This window comes from Ornithorhynchus anatinus, chromosome 21, assembly GCF_004115215.2.
Source record: "Ornithorhynchus anatinus isolate Pmale09 chromosome 21, mOrnAna1.pri.v4, whole genome shotgun sequence".
Lineage (NCBI taxonomy): Eukaryota > Metazoa > Chordata > Mammalia > Monotremata > Ornithorhynchidae > Ornithorhynchus > Ornithorhynchus anatinus.
Genome location: NC_041748.1, coordinates 12,608,204 through 12,629,769, shown reverse-complemented (window position 1 = coordinate 12,629,769; position 21,566 = coordinate 12,608,204). Strand labels below are relative to the sequence as shown.

Genomic DNA, 21,566 nt, shown 5'->3' with positions numbered 1-21,566 from the left:
TAGGGGGCGAGGCCTGGAGAAGGGACGGGGCTAAAGTTGGGAGAAAGGGAGGGGCTAAGGCCGAGAAGTGGGCGGGGCCTGGGCTAGGGGCGGGGCTAAGGGTGGTGAGGGGCGGGGCCAAGTCTGGAAAGGGGGCGGGGCAAAGGGCGGCCAGGGGGCGGGGCAAAGGGCGGCCAGGGGGCGGGGCCCGGGCCGCCAGGTAGCCCTCCTCCTCGGGGCCGGTCTGGACTCGGCCTTCAGTCCTGGGGCCGTAGAGGCCGCGGGGATGGGGGCGAGGAGCGGGTGGGAGCGGTGCCGGGTGGGCGAGCGGCTGCAGGCCGCCCTGGCCGGGCTCCAGGAGCTGGGCCAGCTGCGGGCCAGGCAGCAGGAGCTGGTGCGCGGGGCCCTGGCTCTGAGCCCCGGGGTCCCCCGGCCCCCCCCGGCCGCGCCCGCCGGCCACCCCGACAGCCACGAGAGACGCCTCCAAGCCTCCCTGACCGCCCTCAAGGAGCAGCTGGTAAAGGGGGCGCCGGCGGGGCGGGAGATGGGCAGATCCTGGATGGGGACGGGGCAGAGCGGGGGCAGATCCTGGATGGGGACGGGGCAGAGCGGGGGCGGAACCGGGCTGGGGCAGGAGATGGGCAGACCCTGCATGAAGAGGGGGCAGAATGGGGCTGGGGCAGGAGATGGGCGGACCCGAGCCGGGGAGGGTGAAGGGGGCAGAGCCACACAGGGGACGAGGATGAGGGCCAAGGCATGGGCAGAGCCGGGCAGAGGAAGGAGAGAAGGGCAGGGGAGGGAGAACTAGCCCCAGGACTGCGCTCAGTCTTTGCCCCGTCCCGCTCCTGTCACACGAGGGTGACCAGAGCCTGGCCTTCTCCACGTGCTGGGGTGGACGATGAAGCACACGTTTAAGGGTCGCAGCCCCCTAATGTAGACGAAGCTTGATGCTGGGAGTTCATTAGGGAAAGAGTTGGGGGAATTTTGGAGTGGCTTCCTCTCTGCAAAAGAAAATGATCGATTATTTCCCGGAGACCGGGAGACCCGTTTCTCCTAAAAGGGAGCTGAATGATCAGCCCGTGGAAGATCAAATCCCGCTTTCTTTTTCTGCGGAGAAACTCTGAAAAATCTGTATGTTTGGACACGCTATGGCCTGGCATCGAAGCCCCGGCTCCTTGTTCTAATTGCCATTTGGTGTTCGGTTTTTTCCCTTGGGCCGGTCCCGAATAGTCTACTTTAACCAGCAGCTCCCCACAGAACTCTTCAGAAAAGAGAAAATAATAGTAGCTGCCTTGTAAATCTGAGCAAAACCTCCCTCCCTCTTCCCCGTAGGGTGTCCTAAAAGTCCTTAAAAATGACTTGGCCGAGTGTACGTTTCTTCAGCGTATCTGCTTTGGGATTTATATTTTCTTATTCAAGTTTAAACGTTGCTGGCTTCAAGAACGTTAGGGTTCTACTGATTAGAAAGTGAGACTTCATTCTTGCTAGCAGTGAGAGCAGTATGAATAATTTAATTTAACGTTAAGAGCTTTCTAGGTGCCGAGCACTGTACGAATAATTACCTGGCCCTGCTTTCTCAGATACTCCTGAACAAAGTCCAATCTCACCCGTTGCAGCAACCTTGTTCTAAAAGAGCAGGGGTGTTCACCTACCGAGGTAACCGAAAAAGAGGTTTTCCCCCAAGCTTCTCCAGGAAAGATGATGGGGTAATAATAATTATAGTATTTAAGCGCTTACTATGTGCCAAGCACTGTTGGAACCCAGATCCTCAGAATCCAACAGTTCCCTTTTCAAACATCCTAACCTCTGCTGCTGATCAATTACTTGTCACCGCTGGAAACTTAGTCCTGTGTTCTGCACACGGGAGGCGCTCGATAAATAAGATTGAACTGCGTGGTGCATAATAATGATGGGATTTGTTAAGCGCTCACTACGTGCCAGGCACTCTTCTAAGCGCGGGGGCAGGTGCGAGGTGATCAGGTTGTCCCAGGAGGGGCTCACCGTCTTAATCCCCATTTTAAAGTAGAGGGAACCGAGGCACAGAGAAGTGAAGTGACTTGCCCAGAGTCACACAGCTGCTAAGTGGCGGAGCCGGGATTAGAACCCACGTCCTCTGACCCCCAAGCCCGAGCTCTTTCCACTAAGCCACGCTGCTTCTCGTCTCTTCTCTTGACCAGCATACACGCTGGTCAAGAGACGCGGCAAATTCCGTTTCATCGCCATGGTTGTCGCTGTTGTCATAACAGCCCGTTGGTATGGCCATGATGTAATGGCTTTTGGGGTGAATCTTTTGCTGTGGATTTTGTTACTCGCCCTTGACTCTAAATCACATCTTCAGAGGCCCAAGTACAAACGCTGCGTATCCTGGGTGTACAGAACCCTTCATTGCCAGCCAGATTGTCGTTGAGATGCTAACTCGAATTGTCCTGTCAGAAGGGGTATGAAATACAGCTGATGATTAACTTGACTTAAGTAATATACAAATCAAACTTGTGAGCGCTCAGCCTCTAATTATAAGTAGCCTTTTGGAACGGAACATCAAACGATTTTTATTTTATTTTTTCTTTAATTTTTTATGTGGAGACCAGAAGGAACACGCCGCCTTCTGTCTTGCAACTTTGTTCTTGGAATGGATTATGTGATCAAAAGAGGAGAATAATTGAATCTGTGTGACATCAGCCTAGCATTTAACAGGCAGGGTACATTTTTCATGCAGGGAAAATTTAGAATTGATACTATTCCATAAAGAAGAATACAGTCAAGAGGCTTTAATCTCTCAATTACTGCCAATTACACACTCCAGTGGCTCCAACTTAATGCTCAGTTCTTCTCCTACCTCCATCCTGCTCATCAGATAGCAATCGGGTGTGAAGACAGAAAGACTATTCATGTAAATGGCGCTAGACTCTTCTAACAGGATATCCCAAGGGAAAATTGGCTTCAGACTTGAAAGGAATTTTAACGGCTAGTGCCCATCAATGGTCAATCAAATTCCTACCCCAATTCTTATTGATCACATCCTCGATAATGGAAACAGAAGCAGAGGGTTCGTGAGCGGTAGGGAATAAAATCGTAAAGTACTTTGACTATTTCTTTCCCCCTTGAGGCCGTGAGGCTAACCGAAGCAGCCTCCGTAGCCTTGGTTACTCTAATAATAATAATAATTGTGGTATTTGTTACGTGCTTACTATGTGCCAGAAACTGAACTGAGCACCGGAGTGGATATAAGCAAATCATTTGGATACAGTCCCTGTCCCACGTAAGGCTCACAGTCTGTATCCCGCTTTTACAGATGCGGTGACTGAGGCCCGGAGAAGCAAAGTGACTTGCCCAAGGTCACACGGCGGACGAGTGGCCGAGCCCCTTCTAGACTGTAGGCCCGGAGTGGGCAGGGATTGTGTCTATTTCTGAATTGTACTTTCCAAGCGCTTAATACAGTGCTCTGCACACAAGTAAGCGCTCTATAAATACGATCGAATGACTGAGGGGGGACTAGAACCCAGGTCCTTCTGACTCCCAGACCCCTGCTCCTTCTCCATGGTTCTGCTGGCTTCTTTTCTCAACTGCTGGTTCTTTTTATGCAAGTTTTAAATCCCCTCCTTGCTGCTTTTCTCCTTTCTCTTCTGACCCCGTGCCGAACCTCCCTTCCCTAGCCTCCCCAAAATACCACAGCTCCAGAAAAACTAAGCAACCCCACCTTGCCTTTTGGAGAAAACCTCTTCTTCGGCAGGGGCCGCTGGAGTCCCGAACCCAAAGCAGCCCCTAAGCAGCGTTTTCTGTCTTTGTGATGTTACCTTGAAATAGTTCTTTTCCTGACTTGCCTTTGTTTGCTTTATCGTAGCGATAATTTCATTTTAAAAGCTTCTGGGCTACCTGAAAGGATCTGAATAGATATGCAAGTTCGATGGGCTAGTTTTAACCCCAGAACTGAAGCTGTTTTTGCCTTCAGTCAAATCTTTTTGATCTTTACTTTTCCTGCCCGGTGCGTATGTTATAATCATAGTGATAATAATAATAATAGTGGCATTTGTTAAGTGCTTACTATGTGCCAGGCATTGTTCTAAGCACTGGGGTGGATCCAGGCAAATCGGATTGGGCACGGTCCCTGTCCCACATGGGGATCACGGTCTTAATCCCCATTTACGGATGAGGTAACTGAGGCATAGAGAACTGAAGTGACTAGCTCACAGTCACATAGCAGACATGCCACGGAGGCGGAATTAGAACCAGTTCCTTTTGACTCCCACGTCCGTGATCTGTCCCCAAGGCCAGGCAACTTTTTATTTGTCCTCTCCAGGCCACAGAGAGGAAGGACAGGGTTATGGTTCATTGGACAGATGGAGAAAGGGAGGCCCAGAGACACTGTAGATCTTGCTCAGGGTCACACAGCATGCTAGGGGATAGTTCTCGGCCAGGGTGGGAAGTTAGGGGTGTTGGTATTGCGGGCATTACGACCCTGCAGTTGAGTCTTAAATTCATTAAGCAAAGGGGAGTGGGAGAGGACATCCGTCTGTGATGTTTCCACACCCTTGGGAAGGGGCCCAGATCTCTTTCCTGGGGATCCCCTGTAGGGTAGAGCTAGCTCTGCTTTCCACATTCCCAGCTCAAACTAACCTGAGTCCCTTTTGTTCTTTTCCCTCCCCTCCCTTCCCTCCTCTTCCCTGTCTCTGGGGGAACCAGGGGCAGGAGAATGCAGAGTTAATGAGTTACCCGGGGCAGGTAGATGCTCTCTTAACCATTTCCCTCTGGAGTTTAAAAAGCTAGCAGCTACAAGAAAAAAGAAGTGTCATTAGAGACAAATTCAATTACCCTGAAAGGGCAGAATGGCAAATAGAAGAATCAGTGGAGAAGCCTAAATGGAAAGGGCACAGGTCTGAGAGTCCTTGGATCTGGGTTCTAATAATGACTCCACCACTTGCTGCCCCTGTGACCTTGGGCAAGTCGCTTCATTTCTCTGTGTCTCAGTTTCCTCATCTGCAAAATGGAGATTCAATATCGATTCTCCCTCCTACTTAGTCTAGGAGTCTCATGTGGGACAGGGAGTGCTTAGAACAGTGCTTGGCACATAGTAAGTAATTAACAAGTACCATCATCATCATTATTGTGTCCAATGGGCAAGGAATGTGTCTGTTTATCGATGTATTGTACTCTCCCAAACACTGAGGACAGTGCTCTGCACACAGTAAGCGCTCAGTAAATATGATTTAATGAAATACTACTGAATGAGTACATGGTAGTATAGTGGTTGGCACATAACACTTATCATCAATGGTATTTATGGAGCTCTTACTACATACAGACCGCTGTACTGAGTGCTTAGGAGGTTACAGTACAACAGAGTTGGCAGGTTCATTCCCTGTCCCCATTGAGCTTACAATCTAGTGGACTGTAGCAAGTTCCAGAATTATTTACAGATCCCAATCACTGAAACAATCCCCTGCCCTTCTGCAGAAATCAAATCCAAATCAAGTGGAGAGTTGATGCTAATTTCATCCAAATGATCCCAGGAAAAACCTCTGCTGTTGATGAAAGAGTGATTGCCTAGATCGAGGGTGTCAAAAGGACCTGGGTTCTAATCCCCGCTCCGCCACTCCTCCGCTTTGTGACCATGGGCAAGTCACTTTACTTTTCTGGGCCTCAATTACCACATCTGAAAAATGACGATATGAGACGGTGAGCCCCATGTGGGACAGAGATTGTGTCCAACCCGATTTGCTTGTACCACCCCACAGATCTGTACAGTGCCTGGCACATAGCAAATATGCACTTAACAAATACCATTAAAAAAAAGCCTAGCACATACTAAGTGCTTAATAAATATCACAAGTATTATTACTGTTATTATTATTATCATCAACATTACTTTTCTCCCTTTTATTTAGACTGAGAGGCCTATGTTGGGCAGTCACAGTGTCTACCCTGATTACCTTGTACCTTCCCGGAGCTTAGTAGAGTGCCCAGCATGTGCTTTATAAATACCATAAAAAAGATTAGTATGGATGTAGAGAGTGGAATTGGCATATCCAGATTAGCACTAACATTGATCCACTTCCTTGCAACAGCAAAGTTATTTTTTAGATGTCTTGGCTTACCCTCAAATTTTAGGCCAGTTTGTTTGCTTGGATTGTGTCTACCAATTCATTTATATTGCATTTTCCCAAGCTCTTCATACAGTATTCTGAAAATACTAAGTACTCAGTAAATACCATTGATTGATTCTATTGTATTCCCCCAAGTGCTCAGTACAGAGCCCTGAGCAGATTAAGCACTCAGTAAATACCACCGATGGACTGATCCCTGACACCTTAGCTTCTGCTCCTGTCAAAACCAACTGCCTGGCTTCCCGTGCAGATACTGAGAGAAAATGCAAAACTCCTCACCATTTGCTTTAAAGAATTCCATCATCTTGCCCCGTCCTACCTCATCTCACTTCTCTCCTTCCACCACACTTCGCTCCCCTACTTGCCAACCTTCTCACTGTGACTCCATCGCACCCATCTCCCTGGCGACCCGTCGCTCAGTGGCCTGGATTGCCCTCCTTCCTCAAATGCAACAGATAATTACTCCCCACCCCCCCCCCCCAACCCGCCTTCTCAAAGCCTAATTGAAGGCCCATCTCCTCCAGGAGGCCTTCCCCGACTAAGCCCCCACTCTCCTCTTCTCCCAGGCCCCTCCCAGCCTAGCATCATTCCCGCTTCTCATTTGCCCCAAACTTACAGTTGATAAATTTGAACAAGAGAAGCTTTCTTAGTCCAGTCAGCCAGATATATAATTTCCAAATACTACTCCAGTAAAACCCTCAACCGATGTAAATAAAGCATATCACAACTTGTGATAAAGTCCTGCCCTCCCCCACACCAGCCAAGAAAGAATGATTGCCTCCGGGGATGCGGGTAAAATTGTGGATGCAAATAGAGCAAGCAAGTACCATACAGTTTATTCTACCCCAAAACTGAATGAATCCTCAGGACCTCAGAACCCAGGAGTTCTGGGAATCCTGTCACTTCCATTGTCCTCTCTCTGCTGTCCTGCTCAGGTCATGACAGATTTGGGGCAGGCTTCCAGGGCCTCTGTGGAGATCTCGGAAGGACAAGGGGGAGAGGAGAGCGGAAAGGAGAAGGGGGAGGTTGGGAGAGGAAAAACAAGGGGGAGAACAAAAAGCTCTTACAGCAGAATGGAGTTGGGATGGCCCCAGGTGAAGCCAGCTTCCCTAGTCCTGCCACCCAGTAGAAGCAGCAGTGGAAGGGAAGGGGGAAAAGAGGAGGTAGATGAGAGAGGAGGGATGGGGGGGACAGAGAGGGGAGGGGTGGAGTCTGGTCTAGGTGACCTAGTAGTGTTGCGACTTCTGGGATCTGAGCATTCATTCATTCAATAGTATTTATTGAGCGCTTACAATGTGCAGAGCACTGTACTAAGCACTTGGAATGAACAAGTCGGCAACAGATAGAGACAGTCCCTGCCGTTTGACGGGCTTACAGTCAGAAGCAGAGGGGCCTCAGCCTTGGCTAGGGCCTGGAACAAATAGATTTTTTATGCCCCTGTAAACACACTGTTTTGTCCACACTGGAAATTCAGATTCCACTTCAGACCAGTGAGGGCCAGCAAAGCCACAACAACTGCTGCCTTTGCAGGATGAAGGAGTGGGGAGGGGGCGGGCGGTTTTCTCTTCCTCCTCCTCCTCCACTTCTCTCTCCTCCTTGTCTTCCCCCCTTCATCTTCCTCCTCTTCCCTTCTTCCTCCTCCTCTTCCCTAACACCCTCCTACTTTTCTGTCCCACCATACACTTCCTCCTTCTCTTCTTACCTTCTCCTCTCTCCCCCTCGGACCTCCCCGCCACTGACCACAGCTGACTGGTCTCCCTAATTCAGGAGTGGGGTGCCTGGTCACTGGGCGGAAAGAAGAAGTTAATGAACAGCGCGGAGATTGGAAAACCCTCAGTTCAGACAATGGGAGAGACTGGCAAGGGCAGTAAATCATGCAGGTTGGTTAGAGTGCTGTAAAAGTGCAGACCGGTCCTGGGGTGGCAATAAATAATCTGTGAATACCTGGGGGCCTCGTTGGCATTTGTGGCCTCTCTGCCATTAATCAGAAACCACAGGCTAAAGAATTGGTCTGGTGAAACGTTAATCACTCAGCAGTTAATTCCACCACAAAGCCAAAGGCACCTGATTTTCTGGGGGAGGGGACCCCGGTGGTAGGAACCATCTTTTTCATCTGTAAAATGGGGATTAACTGTGAGCCTCACATCGGACAACCTGATTACCCTGTATCTCCCCCAGCGCTTAGAACAGTGCTCGGCACATAGTAAGCGCTTAACAAATACCAACATTATTATTATTATCTTTAATGTAGTTTCCTCAGAATAGGAAGTAGAAAGAGTAAAGATGGCAACTGATTTAAATCCTTTAGGAATCTATGAGGAACTCAACCCCTGCTTCCCCTACATGGCCTTAATAGTTGCATTTTATGACAGGAAGAGGGACATCCTTATTATCACTTTGTGCCTGCCTGTATTTAACTACCAGGGATGGAAAATAACAGCCTCTTTCTGGTGTCATTTCAGGCCTGAGGCAGGTTCCAGACCTTTTCTACTCTGCACAATTAAAAAAAAAAAAAGGTTTTCTTTTAAAAACATTCCAGGAGTTTTCTCCCTCTTGAAAGAGCACCGTGGCCTAGTGGAAAGAGCACAGATCTTGGAGTCTCAGGAAGGACCTGGGTTCAAATCCCAGCTCCTCCTCTTGTCTGCTGTGTGACCTTGGCGAAAGTAGTTTACTTCTCTGTGCCTCAGTTACCTCAGCTGTAAAATGGGGATTAAGACTCTGAGCCCTATGTGGGACATGGACTCTGTCCAACCCAATTTGCCTGTATACTCCCCAGTGTTTAGTATGGTGCCTGGAACATAGTAAATGCTTAAAAATGCTATTATAAGTAATAGTGACGATGATAATAATAAAAAAATACATATCCCATATCTTCTAAACTGAAATACTCATTTTGTTGACAAAGAAGATTGACCCCTCTAAATGATCTGGGAACTTGCATTACCTGCTTCAGCAAACAAGCCCAACCCCTGCTGAACCTCCTCAAAGGGAGAATCCCTGAGAGGTGATTCTCTAGACTGTAAACTCCTTGAGAGCAGGGATTATGTCTCCCTACTCTATTGGGTTGTACTTTTCCGGCTGCTTAGTACAGTGTTCTGCATAAAGTAGACATTCAGAAAGTGCCACTGATTAATTGAGACAGTGTCTGCAGCCTCATGAAGACCCCACCACCCAGATGTCTGCCGTTCTCTTTCGAATCAGCCTCCTGTGTCCACCTCCAGGATGCTGCATCTGTAGCTTTCCACAGCACTGGCTGTGAGGCTCTGAGATGCAGGGAGTCTCTTTGAATGTAGTGGCTCAAGGAAATTTGGTCTGAACGAAAAGAAACCAGGCTGAGGGCAGTTGTGAAAGATTGAAAATACAACTTCATGTTCTCCCTCTAGACTGTAAACTAACTGTGGGGAGGGAATGTATCTGCTATAGTGTATTCTCCCAAGCTCTTAGTACAGTGCTCTGCACCCACTAAGTGCTCAATAAATACAACAGATTGATTGCACTATTCATGACCCGTAAATAAAAAGAGGTGGTGAACATTTGATCCGTTTAAGTAGCACGGATCTCTCAAAGGGCTCTGTTGGGTAGATTAAGTGAATAGCAGCCTACCTATGGATCTTTTTTATTGTAAACCTAATGCCTATTGCCAGTACTCATGAATGGTTCCTACATTCTTACTTTGACTAACCTGCACTTTCTCCCTCTCCCCTCCTAGTCGCATCTAAGACGACAGGATATTGGCCTGAAGTCCCACTTGGATCAACTGGACCAGCAGATAAATGAACTGAAATTGGATGTGAGCCAAACTTCCAGCGAACACTTGGACAGCGACAGCAGACCCAGCTCAGGTAGAACCCCCATCCAGGTTTTGTCCTGGACTCTGTCTGCAGAGGTCAGAATATAGACAACGATACGAGAGAGAAAGTAAGATTGATTGGAAATGCTGCCTCAGAACCAGGTGGAGAATGGAGGATATGATCAACAAGAAACCTATTTATGTGATCAACAAGAAACTTATTTTCTTAAATCAATCAGTCATATTTATTGAGTGCTTACTCGGTGCAGATCACTGTACTAAGTGCTTAAGAGAGTTGGCAGACATGTTCCTTGTTCACAATGAGCTTACAGTCTGGGGGGTGAGTGGGGACAGTTATTATTATTTAAAGAAATCACAGATATATACATAAGTGCTGTGGGACTGAGGGAGGGGTGAATAAAGGGTGCAAATCTAACTGCAAGAGCGAAGCAGAAGGGAGTGGGAGAAGAGGAAATGAGGGTTTCGGTCAGAGACGTCCTCTTGGAGGAGATGTGCTTTTAATAAGGCTTTGCACGCGGGGAAAATTATTGTAGGTAGGATATGAAGAGGGAAGGTGTTCCAGGCCAGAGGCAGGATGTGAGTGAGTGGTCGGTGGAGAGACAGACGAGATCAAGGTACAGTAAGTAGGTTGCCATTAGAGAAGCAAAGTGTGCAGGCTGGGTTGTAGTAGGAAATCAGGGAGATAAGGTAGGTGGGGACGAGGTGACTGAGCTCTTTAAAGATGATGGAAGGAATTTCTGTTTGATGCAGAAGTGGATGGGCAACCACTTGAGGAGTGGGGAAACATGGACGGAACAGGTCTGTAGAAAAATGATCCGGATAGCTGAGTTAAAGTATGGACTGGAGCGGGGAAAGTCAGCAAGGAGGCCGATGCTGTAATCAAGGCAGGTTAGGATAAGTGCTTGGATTAACGTGGTCACAGTTTGGGAGAAGAGAAAAGGGCAAATTTAGGGACACTGTGAAGGCTGAACAGACAGGATTTGGTGACTGACTGAATGGGAGAGGTGAGTCTACGATAAGAGCAAGGTTATGGGCTCGTGAGTCAGGGGGGATGGTGCTGTTGTCTATAGTGATGAGAAAGTCAGGGACAGGACAGGGTTTGGGTGGGAAGATAAGGATTTTCGTTTTGGTCATGTTGTTTCAAGTGCCAGCGGGACATCGTAGTACCGAAGGCCATTAAAGAAACAAACTCTCCCCAGCCCTCATCTTAACTTGTCAGTTCTCCGAGAGACTTGGCATATACTCTTAGAACTTTTTGAAAAGTCCGAGTCTCGGGCAGTGGGACAGTCCGGGTCTTTGGTTGAAAAATCTCAAAGTTTAAAGGCAAAAGTCGTCTTGGAACGGTTAACCTGAAAAGTGCACACTGGCCTCTGAGAGACTGGATTTAGTCCCAGAAGCAGTTTAGGCTAGTGGAGAGAACTCAGAACTGGGACTCTGGAAGCCGGGTTCTAATCCCGGCTCCGACACTTGCCTTCTTTGTGAACTTGGATTTGCTCCCTTGATTCACTCCTCCCGAAGCCCCACAGCATTTATGTATCTATCCATAATTCATTAAATTATATCAATGCCTGTCTTCCTCTCTGAACTGTGTGTTTGTGGACAGGGAACATGTCGATGAACATACTGTGTTGTGTTACTCTCCCAAGTGCTTAGTAGAGTGCTCTGCGCGCAGAAAGTGCTCAGTAAATACGATCGCCGGATTGGTTGACCTTGGTCAAGTCACTCGACTTTTCGAGGCCTCAGTTTCCTTCTCTGTAAAATGGTTATTCAACACCTGTATTCCATTTCCTCTTAGACCGTGAGCCCCAAGAGGGTCAGGGGCGCTGTCCGATTATCCTATGTCTACCTCAGTGCTTAGAACATAGAAAGGGTTTAGCAAATATCACAATTGTTTTAGCTTGGAAACAGTCAGCTGTTCCCCTGTGATGGTCCGAGCAGAGTTCTCTCTGCCACAGCGGATCGGGTCCTGAGTCTGTACTCTACTCTCCGAAGCATTTAGTACAGTGCTGTGCCCACAGTAATTGCTCGGTAAATATGTTTTTTTTTAAAATCGTGTTTGTTAAGTGCTCGTATGTGCCAGACACTAATTTAAGCACTGGGGTAAGATGCAAGAAAATCAGGTTGGAGACAATCCCTGTCCCACATGGGGCTCACAGTCTTAATCCCCGTTTTACAGATGGGGTAACTGAGGTCCAGAGAAGTGAAGTGACTCGATCGTGGTCACACAGCAGACAAATGGCTGAGCTGGGATTAGAACCCAGATCCTTGGCTTCTAGGCCCCCGTTCTATCCACTAAGCCACGCTGCTTCAGAAGATTATGATTCACATGCAATAATGTCTGCAGGGCAAGTATTTCCTTGATGACTGATTGATTGATGACCCTAACCGATCTCTCGCCCGGCGTGCACTGGGGTGGTCAGAGGGTATATGACAGAGTCCCAGGTCAGCCCTTGAGGGCCTGTAGCTCCTAGAGTTCCCGAGCAGGCCCCGATATTCCAGCTTTCGTCAGAGAGGCCCGTGCTAGGGTGGAGATGCACGTGACTGCCGCTTCTGGAGCTACGGCAGGAGCTGGATGTCAGCCCCGGGGCAGGGACGCCGGCCTGGGCTCAGACAATTAAGCCTTCTGCAGTCCCGTGGATAGTGGTCCCGGTCTTCCCAGGTCTCCTGGGATCGGGGAACGCCAAAGAGGAAAACAAGGTTGAGGCCGGGCTTTAGAGCGGCTGGCTGGCTCCCTGCGCCCAGAAAGCCCCTGTTCTCTTACACCACAGCTAGGTTTGGTAGAACCTCTGAACTCCTCCTCCAGGAGGTCTTCCCCGACTTAAGCCCTCATTTCCTCTTTTCCCATTCCCGTCCGTGTTTCCCTGATTGGCTCCCTTAATTCACTCTTCCCTCAGCTCCACAGCACTAATGTAATAATAATGATGGTATTTGTTAAGCGCTTACTACGTGCCAGGCACTGTTCTAACCGTAGTTTATTTATGGTAATGTCTCTCTCCCCCTCTAGACTGTAAGCTCTTAGCGGGCAGGGAATGCCTCGGTTTAATGTTGTATTGTACTCTCCCGAGCGCTTAGTACAGTGTTCCACACAAAGTGCTCAAAAAATCCAATTGATTGATTGGTGGAAGGGCGTGACTCGATTTGAGTGGCTGGAGGGGGAGGCTTTGATGAAGGTGTGGTTATCCTAAGATCTCCGAGTTATCCCTTCCTCATCTCCGTCCTTTCCAGGCTTCTACGACCTGAGCGATGGGGGCTCCGCCTCGCTGTCCACCTCTTGCGCTTCCGTCTCCAGCGAGTCCATCTCCTCCTGGTCCGGCGGCCTGCGGCCCGGCGGGCGGCCCCCCAGCCCGGCCAGGCTCGGCCTGCTCGATTACCGGCCCAAGTCCGCCGACGGAACCACGGTCCGGGCCGCCCCCCTCCAGCAGCGGGGGGTCTACGTGCCCGAGGGGGGCTGGGGCAGAGCCGGCCTGGATCCACCCCGGGAGGCCGGGGGCAGGCCCAAGCCCAGACCCGTTTCCACAGGTAACCGACTCCCGCCCTGAAGGTGTAACTCGGGTAGATCCGGTCTAAATGGGAAACTTATAAGGAAAGGCCATCCTGCACGGGAAAGGAGGATTTTTGAGGTTTCCAAGGAAAACTCAAATAAGATAAAAAGATAAAAAGCTCATGATCAGAAGCAGGTTTAAATTTCCACAGTCCTGGATTCTTCTGGGGTTGTTTTCATTTTTAGGACTCGCATGCAATAATGTCTGAAGGGCAAGTGTTTCCTAGACAATACACTCCCTTTTGGATAAAGGGGTTTTTACCCACCCGTTACACCCTCGGGTTCTAGTCTCAAGTTAAACCTGGGCCTCCCGCAATCATGGGGGGATCTGGGGGCTCTGGCCTCAGTGAGAAGTCAGGAACCCCCTTTAGGAGGGACTGGTTTGGAAGCCGGTGATCCACAGAAACACCAAATCTAGAGGGCGGGGAGCAGAAAAATCCCGTGAGAATAGGTATGAGCATCACGGCAGCCAAACCTATTAGCTCACTTCTCCATCGTTTGGCTCCATTCTGTTGACGGTGGGGGGAGACGCGAGAAGTTTGTCAGAGACGTGGGAAGTTTGTCACCCAAACATGCTCCACTGTCTGAGCTGACCTGGCTCATCGAATCCTGGCTCTGCCACTTGTCAGCTGGGTGACTGTGGGCAAGTCACTTCACTTCTCTGGGCCTCAGTTCCCTCATCTGTAAAATGGGGATTAAGACTGTGAGCCTCACGTGGGACAACCTGATTACCCTGTATTTACCCCAGCGCTTAGAACAGTGCTCGACACGTAGTAAACGCTTAACAAATACCAACATTATTATCTGGTCCAAATTTGCAAAGTAAAACAAATCCACTCTGCTGATGCAAAGTTTACAAATTGAACAATTTAAGAACTGGATTTTTTTACTTTAATCCCAATTTTAAAAGATGAATCTGAGAGAGAGAAATTGGCTGTAATCTGATAAATCCTTAAAACCCCGACCCCAGTGATGTGGAGAATGAGCCTCTTTGGCTTGGGGCTCACAGTAATTCAAACACTACGTTGGCTCCAGGTTTGAAAAATACTTAGTTCAGCCCAGGTACTTGGAAGAAAATGGTACCTCAGCCTGTGTCACAGAGCAGGATCATTCTGGCCCTGGCCCAGTGTGAAGTTTAGAGTGTAAATATGCTCCAGGGAGAGCAGAAGCAAAGTGGTTTACACCACGTAGATGCTCAATAAATACGACTGAATAAACGAAATGGGGTTAACATATCCTGCGGGCCAGCCTAATGATAGTGATTGCTGGTATTTCTTAAGTACTTACAGTGTGCTACTATTAATTACTGTATTTGTTAAGTCTTTACTATGTGCCAGGCACTGTACTATGTTCTGGGGGAGAGGCAAGCAAATCAGGTTGGACACAGGCCCTGGCCCGTGAGGGACTCCCAGCATCAATCCCCATTTTACAGATGAGGTAACTGAGGCCCAGAGAATAATAACAATAATAATGTTGGTATTTGTTAAGGGCTTACTATGTGCGGAGCACTGTTCTAAGCACTGGGGTAGACACGGGGGAATCAGGTTGCCCCACGTGGGGCTCAGTTTTAATCCCCATTTTACAGATGAGGTAACTGAGGCACAGAGAAGGGAAATGCCTGGCCCAAGGCCCCAGAGCAGAGAAGCGACAGCCAAAATTAGAACCCAGCTCCTTCTGGCAGGCGGGGTCGTAGTAAATCAGCGAGTTAAGAACGGGGTGAGGTGAGGGAGTATCTTAAAGCCCATGGTAAGTTTTCCCTGTTTAATACGGAGAGGTTAGGCAACTACTGGAAGTTCCGGAGGAGTAGAGAGATGTGGCCTGAACTTTTTTTTTGAGAAAAATAATCAGGGCAGCTGAGTGAAGTAGGGACCAGAGAGGGGAGAAGCTGGAAGCAGAAAGATCAGCGAGGAGGCTGCTATAGTAGTCGAGTATAGTATATAAGTGCCTGGACCATGTTTCTCCGCTCTTCAAGCATCTCCAGTGGACTCCCATTTACCTCTGCAGCAAACAGACAGTGAGCCCCATGTGGGACAGGGACTGTGTCCATCCTAATTAATTTCTATCTACCCCGGGGCTTAGAACGGTGTTGGTCACACAGTAAACACTTCCAACTATACCACAAAAAAGACCAGATCTTTTTACCATCGGGCTTAAAGCACTCTATCTCCTCATTGTCTTCTACCTTACCTTGCTGTTTTCCTACTAAAGCCCAGTCCAAGCACTTTGCTCCTCGAGCTCCAACCTAACTAGCTCTACCTCCATCTCCTCCATCTCGCTACTGACTCGATGCCCCCATCCTTTTTCTGGCTTGGTTCTCCCTCCCGCTTGATATCCAACAGGCCGTCACTCTCCCCACCTTCAAAACCTTTCCCCACTGAACTCTCATTTCCCCAGCTTCCTCCCCTTTCGGTGTCGCCATGAGTCTTGATATTCAACCCAGCCACAGCCCCACAGTAGTTACGTACAGATCCATAATTTATATTAAGGTCTGCTTCCCTCTCTAGACTGTAAGCTCCCTGTGGTCGGCGAACTCGCCTACCAACTCTGTTGCATCGTATTCTTCCCAGCGCTTAATGCAGTGGTCGGCACCCAGTAAGCGCTCAGTAAATACCACTGACTGGTTGATTGACTGGACCATCACGGTAGCAGTTTGAATGGAAAGGAAGGGGAAGATTCTAGAGAAGTTGGGAAGGTCGAACCACCGGGATTTGGTGACGGATTGAAAATGCGGGTTGAATGCGAGAGATGAGTCGAGGATAATGCCGAGGTTTGGGCTTGTGAGACAGGGAGGCTAGTGATGCTGTCTATCGTGATGAGAAAGTCAGGGAGAAGGCAGAGGTTAGGTGGAAAGATAAGGAGTTCTGTTTTGGACACGTTAAATCTGAGGTGGCTTCGGAATACGGAGAAATGTCCTGAAGGCAGGAGGAAATGTGTGACCGCAGAGAAGAAGAGAGGTTGGAACTGGAGAGGTAGATATGGGAATCATCTGCCTAGAATTAGTAGTTTCACCTGAAGAACTCAATGAGTTCAATCCTCTGTCCTTGGAAAGTATAGTCGGAAAATAGTAGGGGATCCAGAAGTAAGCCTTGAGTGGCTTCTAGGGTGGGAGGCAGAGGAGGGGGTGAAAAGAGACTGAGAAGGAACAAGCCAGAGAAATAGAACAGGACAGGACAGCATGGTATAGTGGATAGAGCACTGGCCTGGGAGTCAGAAGGTCATGGGTTCTAATCCCAGCGCCACCACTCATCTGCTGTGTGACCTTGGGCAAGTCATTTTCACTTCTCTGTGCCTCAAATGTCTCATCTGTAAAATGGGGATTGAGACTGTGAACTCGCATGGGACAGGGACTGTGTCCATCGTGATTTACTTGTATCCACCCCAGTACAGACTATGTGTCTGGCACATAGTAAATGCTTCACAAATACCATCATCATCATCATTATTATTATTATTCTTATCAACTAGGAGAATACAGTGTCAGCAAGGTTAGATAATGTTTCCAGGAGAGGGGGTGGTCAAAGGCAGCTGAGAGACAAGATGAATCAGGATGGAGTGGAGGTCACTGGATTTGGCAAGGAGATTAATAGTGACTTTAGGGAGGGCAGTTTCATTATGGGGCTTTTTGGTGGGAGGGAGTGAGGGTGAGGAAGCCAAATTGGAAGGGATCAAGGAGAGCGAGTGGAGGCGGCGGGCGTAAGCAATTCATTTGAAAAGTCTGTAGAGGAATGGTAGGAGGAAGATGGGATGATAACTGGCGGGAGCCATGGAGTCAAAGGAGGGATTTTTTATGACAGGGGATGCACTGGCATGTTTGAAAACAGCGAGGAAGAGTCCACTGGAGAAGGACTGGTTGAAGAAGGTGATGAGGGAGGGAAGGTGGGAGGTGGCAAATGTTTAATAAGGTGGGAAGGAATGAGGTCCAAGCCACAAGTGGAGGAGGGAAAGCTCCTTTTGAGGTAACTCCTGGGAAAGATGAGAGTTGGAAAAGGTGCAGGAAGAAAGTGGGTCTGGAGAGATGCAGAGGATTGGGAAGATTTCCCCTGGTGCTTTCAATTTCATCTGAAAAATAGTTGGCAAGGTTATGAGGGCTAAGAGAATGGGGAGGGTGAGGAATAATGGAGCTTAAGAAGGGAGTTGAAATCTGCAACAGCTGTCATGGGCAATGGGCAATAGGAGTCGATTAGAAATAGAGAAATACCATTGTCTGGCAGAGGAGAAGGCAGAGTTAAAGTGGATGAGGATGTTTGAGATGGACAGATTCAGGCTGGTGTCTGAATTTCCACCGAGAGCACTCCACAACTGAAGCACAAGAGAAGCAGCGTGGCCTAGTGGAAAGAGCTCAAGCCTCGGAGGACCTCGGTTCTGATCCAGGTTCCGCCACTTGCCTGCCGTGTCACCTTGGATAAGCAGATGCCTCGGTTTCCTGAAGTGTAAAATCAATCCTATGTATCGAGTGCTTACTGTGTGCAGAGCTTTGTGCTAAGCACTTGGGAGAGTGCACTGTAACAGACGCATTCCCTGCCTACAATAACTGATTTCCCTCCTACTTAGACTGTGACCCCCATGCGGGACAGGGACTGTGTCCAACCTAATCAACTTGTACCTATCCCAGCGCTTAGAACAGTGTTTGATGCATAGAAAGCTCTTAAATACCAGAGGGGAAAAAACATAAAAGAGCAGAGGAAACGTACCCCGGAAGAGATCCGGGGCTGCGGGTTGGGAGTCTGAATTGAACGGAAGGATAGGGGAGTGAGGGAGTCGAGTAAATCGATCATATTTATTGAGCGCTTACTGTGTACTGGGCACTGTGCTAAGCGCTCGGGAGAGTACACCACAATAGAGACGGTAGATACATTCCCCGCCCACTCGAGCTTGAAGTCTAGAGGGGGAGACCGACATTAATATAAATAAATTATGGATAAGTACATAAAAGTGTTGGGAAGCTGAAGGAGGGGTGAATAAAGGGAGCAAATCAAGGTGATTCAGAAGAGAGTGGGAAAAGAGGAAATGAGGGCTTAGGTCTCTTGGAGTTCAGAGGTTCTACCAAACCTAGCCATGGTCTAAGAGAACAGTGGCTTTCTGGGCTGTGGAGACCAGCCGTTCTAAAGCCTGGCCTCAACCTTGTTTTCCACTTTGGCATTCCCCATTCCCAGGTGACCTGGGAAGACCGGGACCCCTATCCGCGGGACCGCAGAAGGCATCGACGCCCGAGCTGAGGCCCTCATCCCTGCTCGGCCCCGGGGCTGACGTCCAGTTCCTGCCCGTGGACCCCAAGTACCGGAGCGACCTGGTGTCCAGGAGCGGCAGTGACGTGTACCTGTACCCCAGCCCCTTGCACGCCGTGGCCCTGCAGAGCCCCCTGTTCTCTCTGGCGGGGGGCCTCTCACCTCTCAGGCCCCCCGCGTCTGGGGCTGCAGCTCCCGGAATCGTCGGGGTCGAGCCGGGGGTGGCAGGGGGCTATATCGATAAGCTGCTCCGGCTGAACCGGTGCCAGGGCAACCTCTCGGGGGGAGCTGGGCCGAGGGGCTCGATCCAGGGGCAGCTCTCCACTCCCACCTCCAGAGGGGCTGGGCTGAGAACGGGGTCTGGCTCCCAGCTCCAGAGGCGGGTCCTCTGCTCCCCAGAAAGGAGTGGAGCAGGAGGACGAGGGCAGAGGGAAGCACAGTCCCGCGTGGACCTCGAACGACCAACCCCGCCGCCGGCCACAGAGTCGGTGGCCACCAAGCCCCGCCCCGCCGGCCAGCTGGCCGCCAGCGACTCCCCTCTCGCGGCCCCGGTGGGAGCGGGCGCGGCGTTGGCCCGCCGAGAGGTGGGCAGGGGGAGACCTGGGCGGTGTCCAGAGGGGTTAGTTCCCGAGCAGTTTCTCCGGCGGCGGGAGACCCACTCCCTGAGGCCAGCCCCTGTCCCTCCTGAGGTAAAGACTTTGAAGATCAAGAGGAGAAACAGCGAGAAGGTGCAGAGACTGTTGCCAGGGAGAATGCTGGGCACTTCTTGGGCCGGCCTCAGGCTGAGGTTGGAGGACGCTCCGTCCCCCGGAGCCCACGGGGGCCGGGGACTGGTTAGGAGACCCACGTTCTCGGGGGAGGGGCCGGCCCGGTCCTGCTCGGAGTCCAGCTTGTACCGGGCGCCGCTCAGCCCGCCCCCGGCCCCGCCGTCCCCGCCGAAGCTCGACGGGGCCCCGACCCGCTCCTCTTTCCGTCCGGCCGTGGCCGCGCCCGGCGCGGCCGTCCCCAGGGGCCCCGCCAAGAAGAAGCAGCGCAGGTGGGAGTCCAGCGTGGAGATCTCCGCCCGGACCCCCTCGGCCGGCCACGGGCCGCCCCCGGGCCGGAGGAGAGCCGGGGCCCTGCGTCCGGCCGGCCTGCGGGCCCGCTCGGGGTGCCCCCGCCGCGGCCCCCCAGCCGGAAGCCAGTCGGACCAGTCCGAATACTCGGCCGAATGCGCCTCCCTCTTCCACTCCACGCTCGCGGAGACCAGCGAGGAGGAGGATGCCAGCGACTGCACGGCCAATCGCTTCGGGGACAGCGAGTCCAGCGACGGAGACGCGGCCCGCCTCAGCAGGAGCAGTCCGGCCCTCCACGCCCGGGGGACCGGGGGCGAGCCGGCGTGGCCCAGATCCAGGATGCCTGCACCTCCGGGCCCCCGGGTCTGCCGCATCAAAGCCTCCAAGGCCCTGAAGAAAAAGATCCGGAGGTTCCAGCCTGCCGCTCTGAAGGTTATGACCACCGTGTAAGGGCCCCAGTCCAGCAGCTGCTCAACAAAAGCTCCGGGGATGAACTGGAAACGACCTCATATGGACACAAAGGGCCTTTTCCTTTGCTAATGACTGTATGAAGAACAATGCTTCTAATGTCTTTCCCCCTTTCTGCCCATTTATTATGCAAAAATAGAGTCACAGAGTGGTGCCTTGCTAATAGGACTTTATCTCCAGAAGTCACTGTTTAGAAAGGCCCTCCTCCACAAAGCCCCTGACCAGCAGGAGTTAAAGGTGGACTTGGAAGTATCCTCTTGAGCTGGATGCTTTTCCCTCTTTGGTGATTTCCCCACTCATCCCCCCTTCCACCTAGACTAGCTTCCCCTTTAGCAGCTGTTGTTCTCTGTTCTCTCTGCCCCGTACCCCCGGGCTGTCTGCTTCCCAGGACTGGTACTATCCTGTCTTTCTTGCCTCCGTGACAATTCCCCGAACGTCCCGGATGTTCCGAGCACCAGGAGATTTGCCCCGATTGAGCCCTGGACCCCGCTTCTGGATGCCGCCTTTTCTACCGGATGCTGAGCCGCCTCCCGAAACAGCTTGCCGAGGCGGGTGACACGCCTCTCGTGTGGCGGAGAGCGACGACCTTGTTTGGGCTTCCAAATCGGGGGTTCAAAAATATAACTGCTGGGGTCAAGCGCTCCCTGTGTCCCCGTGTGCAATCTGTTCCGATCAGCCGAAGTCGCCTGGGTGGCAAATCAGCGCAACATCCTCGTTTTGGCATGTTTCCTGCCCGTCTATCGAACGGCCCTTCAACCTCTGCCTCTTAGGGACAGTGAGAGTGGAGTTACTAAATGCTAGGGTTGCTCACTGGCAGATCCATTCGATCAAACCTCGACTCAGTCGTATTTACTGAGCGTTTACTGCGTGCTGATCACTTTACTAAGTACTTGGGTGAGGACAATAGAATAATAAACAGACATTGGTTGACCACATGGAGCTTACAGTCTAGAGGGGAAAACACACATTAGTATAAAAGAATAACTTACAGATACGTACGTGGGGCCGGGACGGCGGATGAATAAAGGGAACAAGGCAGAAGGGAGTGGGATAGGGGGAAACTCCTTCTGCAAGGGTCATTTTCATCCTTGTTTTACACCCAGCGAGGTGAAAAGCGGCCCCGAGAGAAGCAGGTGGCTGAGGCCCAGGTCTTGCTCTGCTCAGGGGAGGACACTCGTGCACTAAGACATCGCTTTCCACTGAAGCTCTCTGCTCTCCTGTCCCCAAGACTAGATATGCATGTGGTGATTAGTCAGTAGGGGATGCAGCTCTGGGTGTTTAACACTGTCGACAAAGCACTTTGCATACCCAGTGGAATCAGGAAGGATTTTTAAATGCAAGGCCTGAAAAAAAGAGGTTTCCTTCTTGGATAAGGTTCCATGAGAA

The 21,566-nt window shown here is 50.5% G+C and overlaps 1 protein-coding gene across 2 annotated transcripts; it reads left to right on the top strand.

Annotated features, from left to right (window-relative positions):
* The first annotated feature begins 248 nt into the window (after positions 1 to 248).
* Positions 249 to 20,821, top strand: DACT2 (dishevelled binding antagonist of beta catenin 2). Of its 2 annotated transcripts, none has more exons than XM_029049592.2 (4): positions 249 to 496; positions 9,790 to 9,922; positions 13,117 to 13,410; positions 18,586 to 20,821. In XM_029049592.2, exons 1-4 carry the CDS (start codon positions 266 to 268, stop codon positions 20,160 to 20,162), a joined length of 2,235 nt encoding a protein of 744 aa, XP_028905425.1. In that variant the 5' UTR covers positions 249 to 265; the 3' UTR covers positions 20,163 to 20,821. The 2 variants fall into 2 exon arrangements, with proteins under 2 accessions (XP_028905425.1, XP_039765987.1); XM_039910053.1 differs by lacking the exon at positions 249 to 496 and adding an exon at positions 2,293 to 2,417.
* Positions 20,822 to 21,566: the final 745 nt, after the last annotated feature.

Excerpts from the sequence above, each read along its gene's own strand:
- DACT2 (XM_029049592.2), top strand. The coding sequence starts at position 266 with ATGGGGGCGAGGAGCGGGTGGGAGCGGTGCCGGGTGGGCGAGCGGCTG. Across the intron at positions 497-9,789 it reads CCGCCCTCAAGGAGCAGCTG|TCGCATCTAAGACGACAGGA; the intron begins GTAAAGGGGGCG and ends CTCCCCTCCTAG. Across the intron at positions 9,923-13,116 it reads CGACAGCAGACCCAGCTCAG|GCTTCTACGACCTGAGCGAT; the intron begins GTAGAACCCCCA and ends CGTCCTTTCCAG.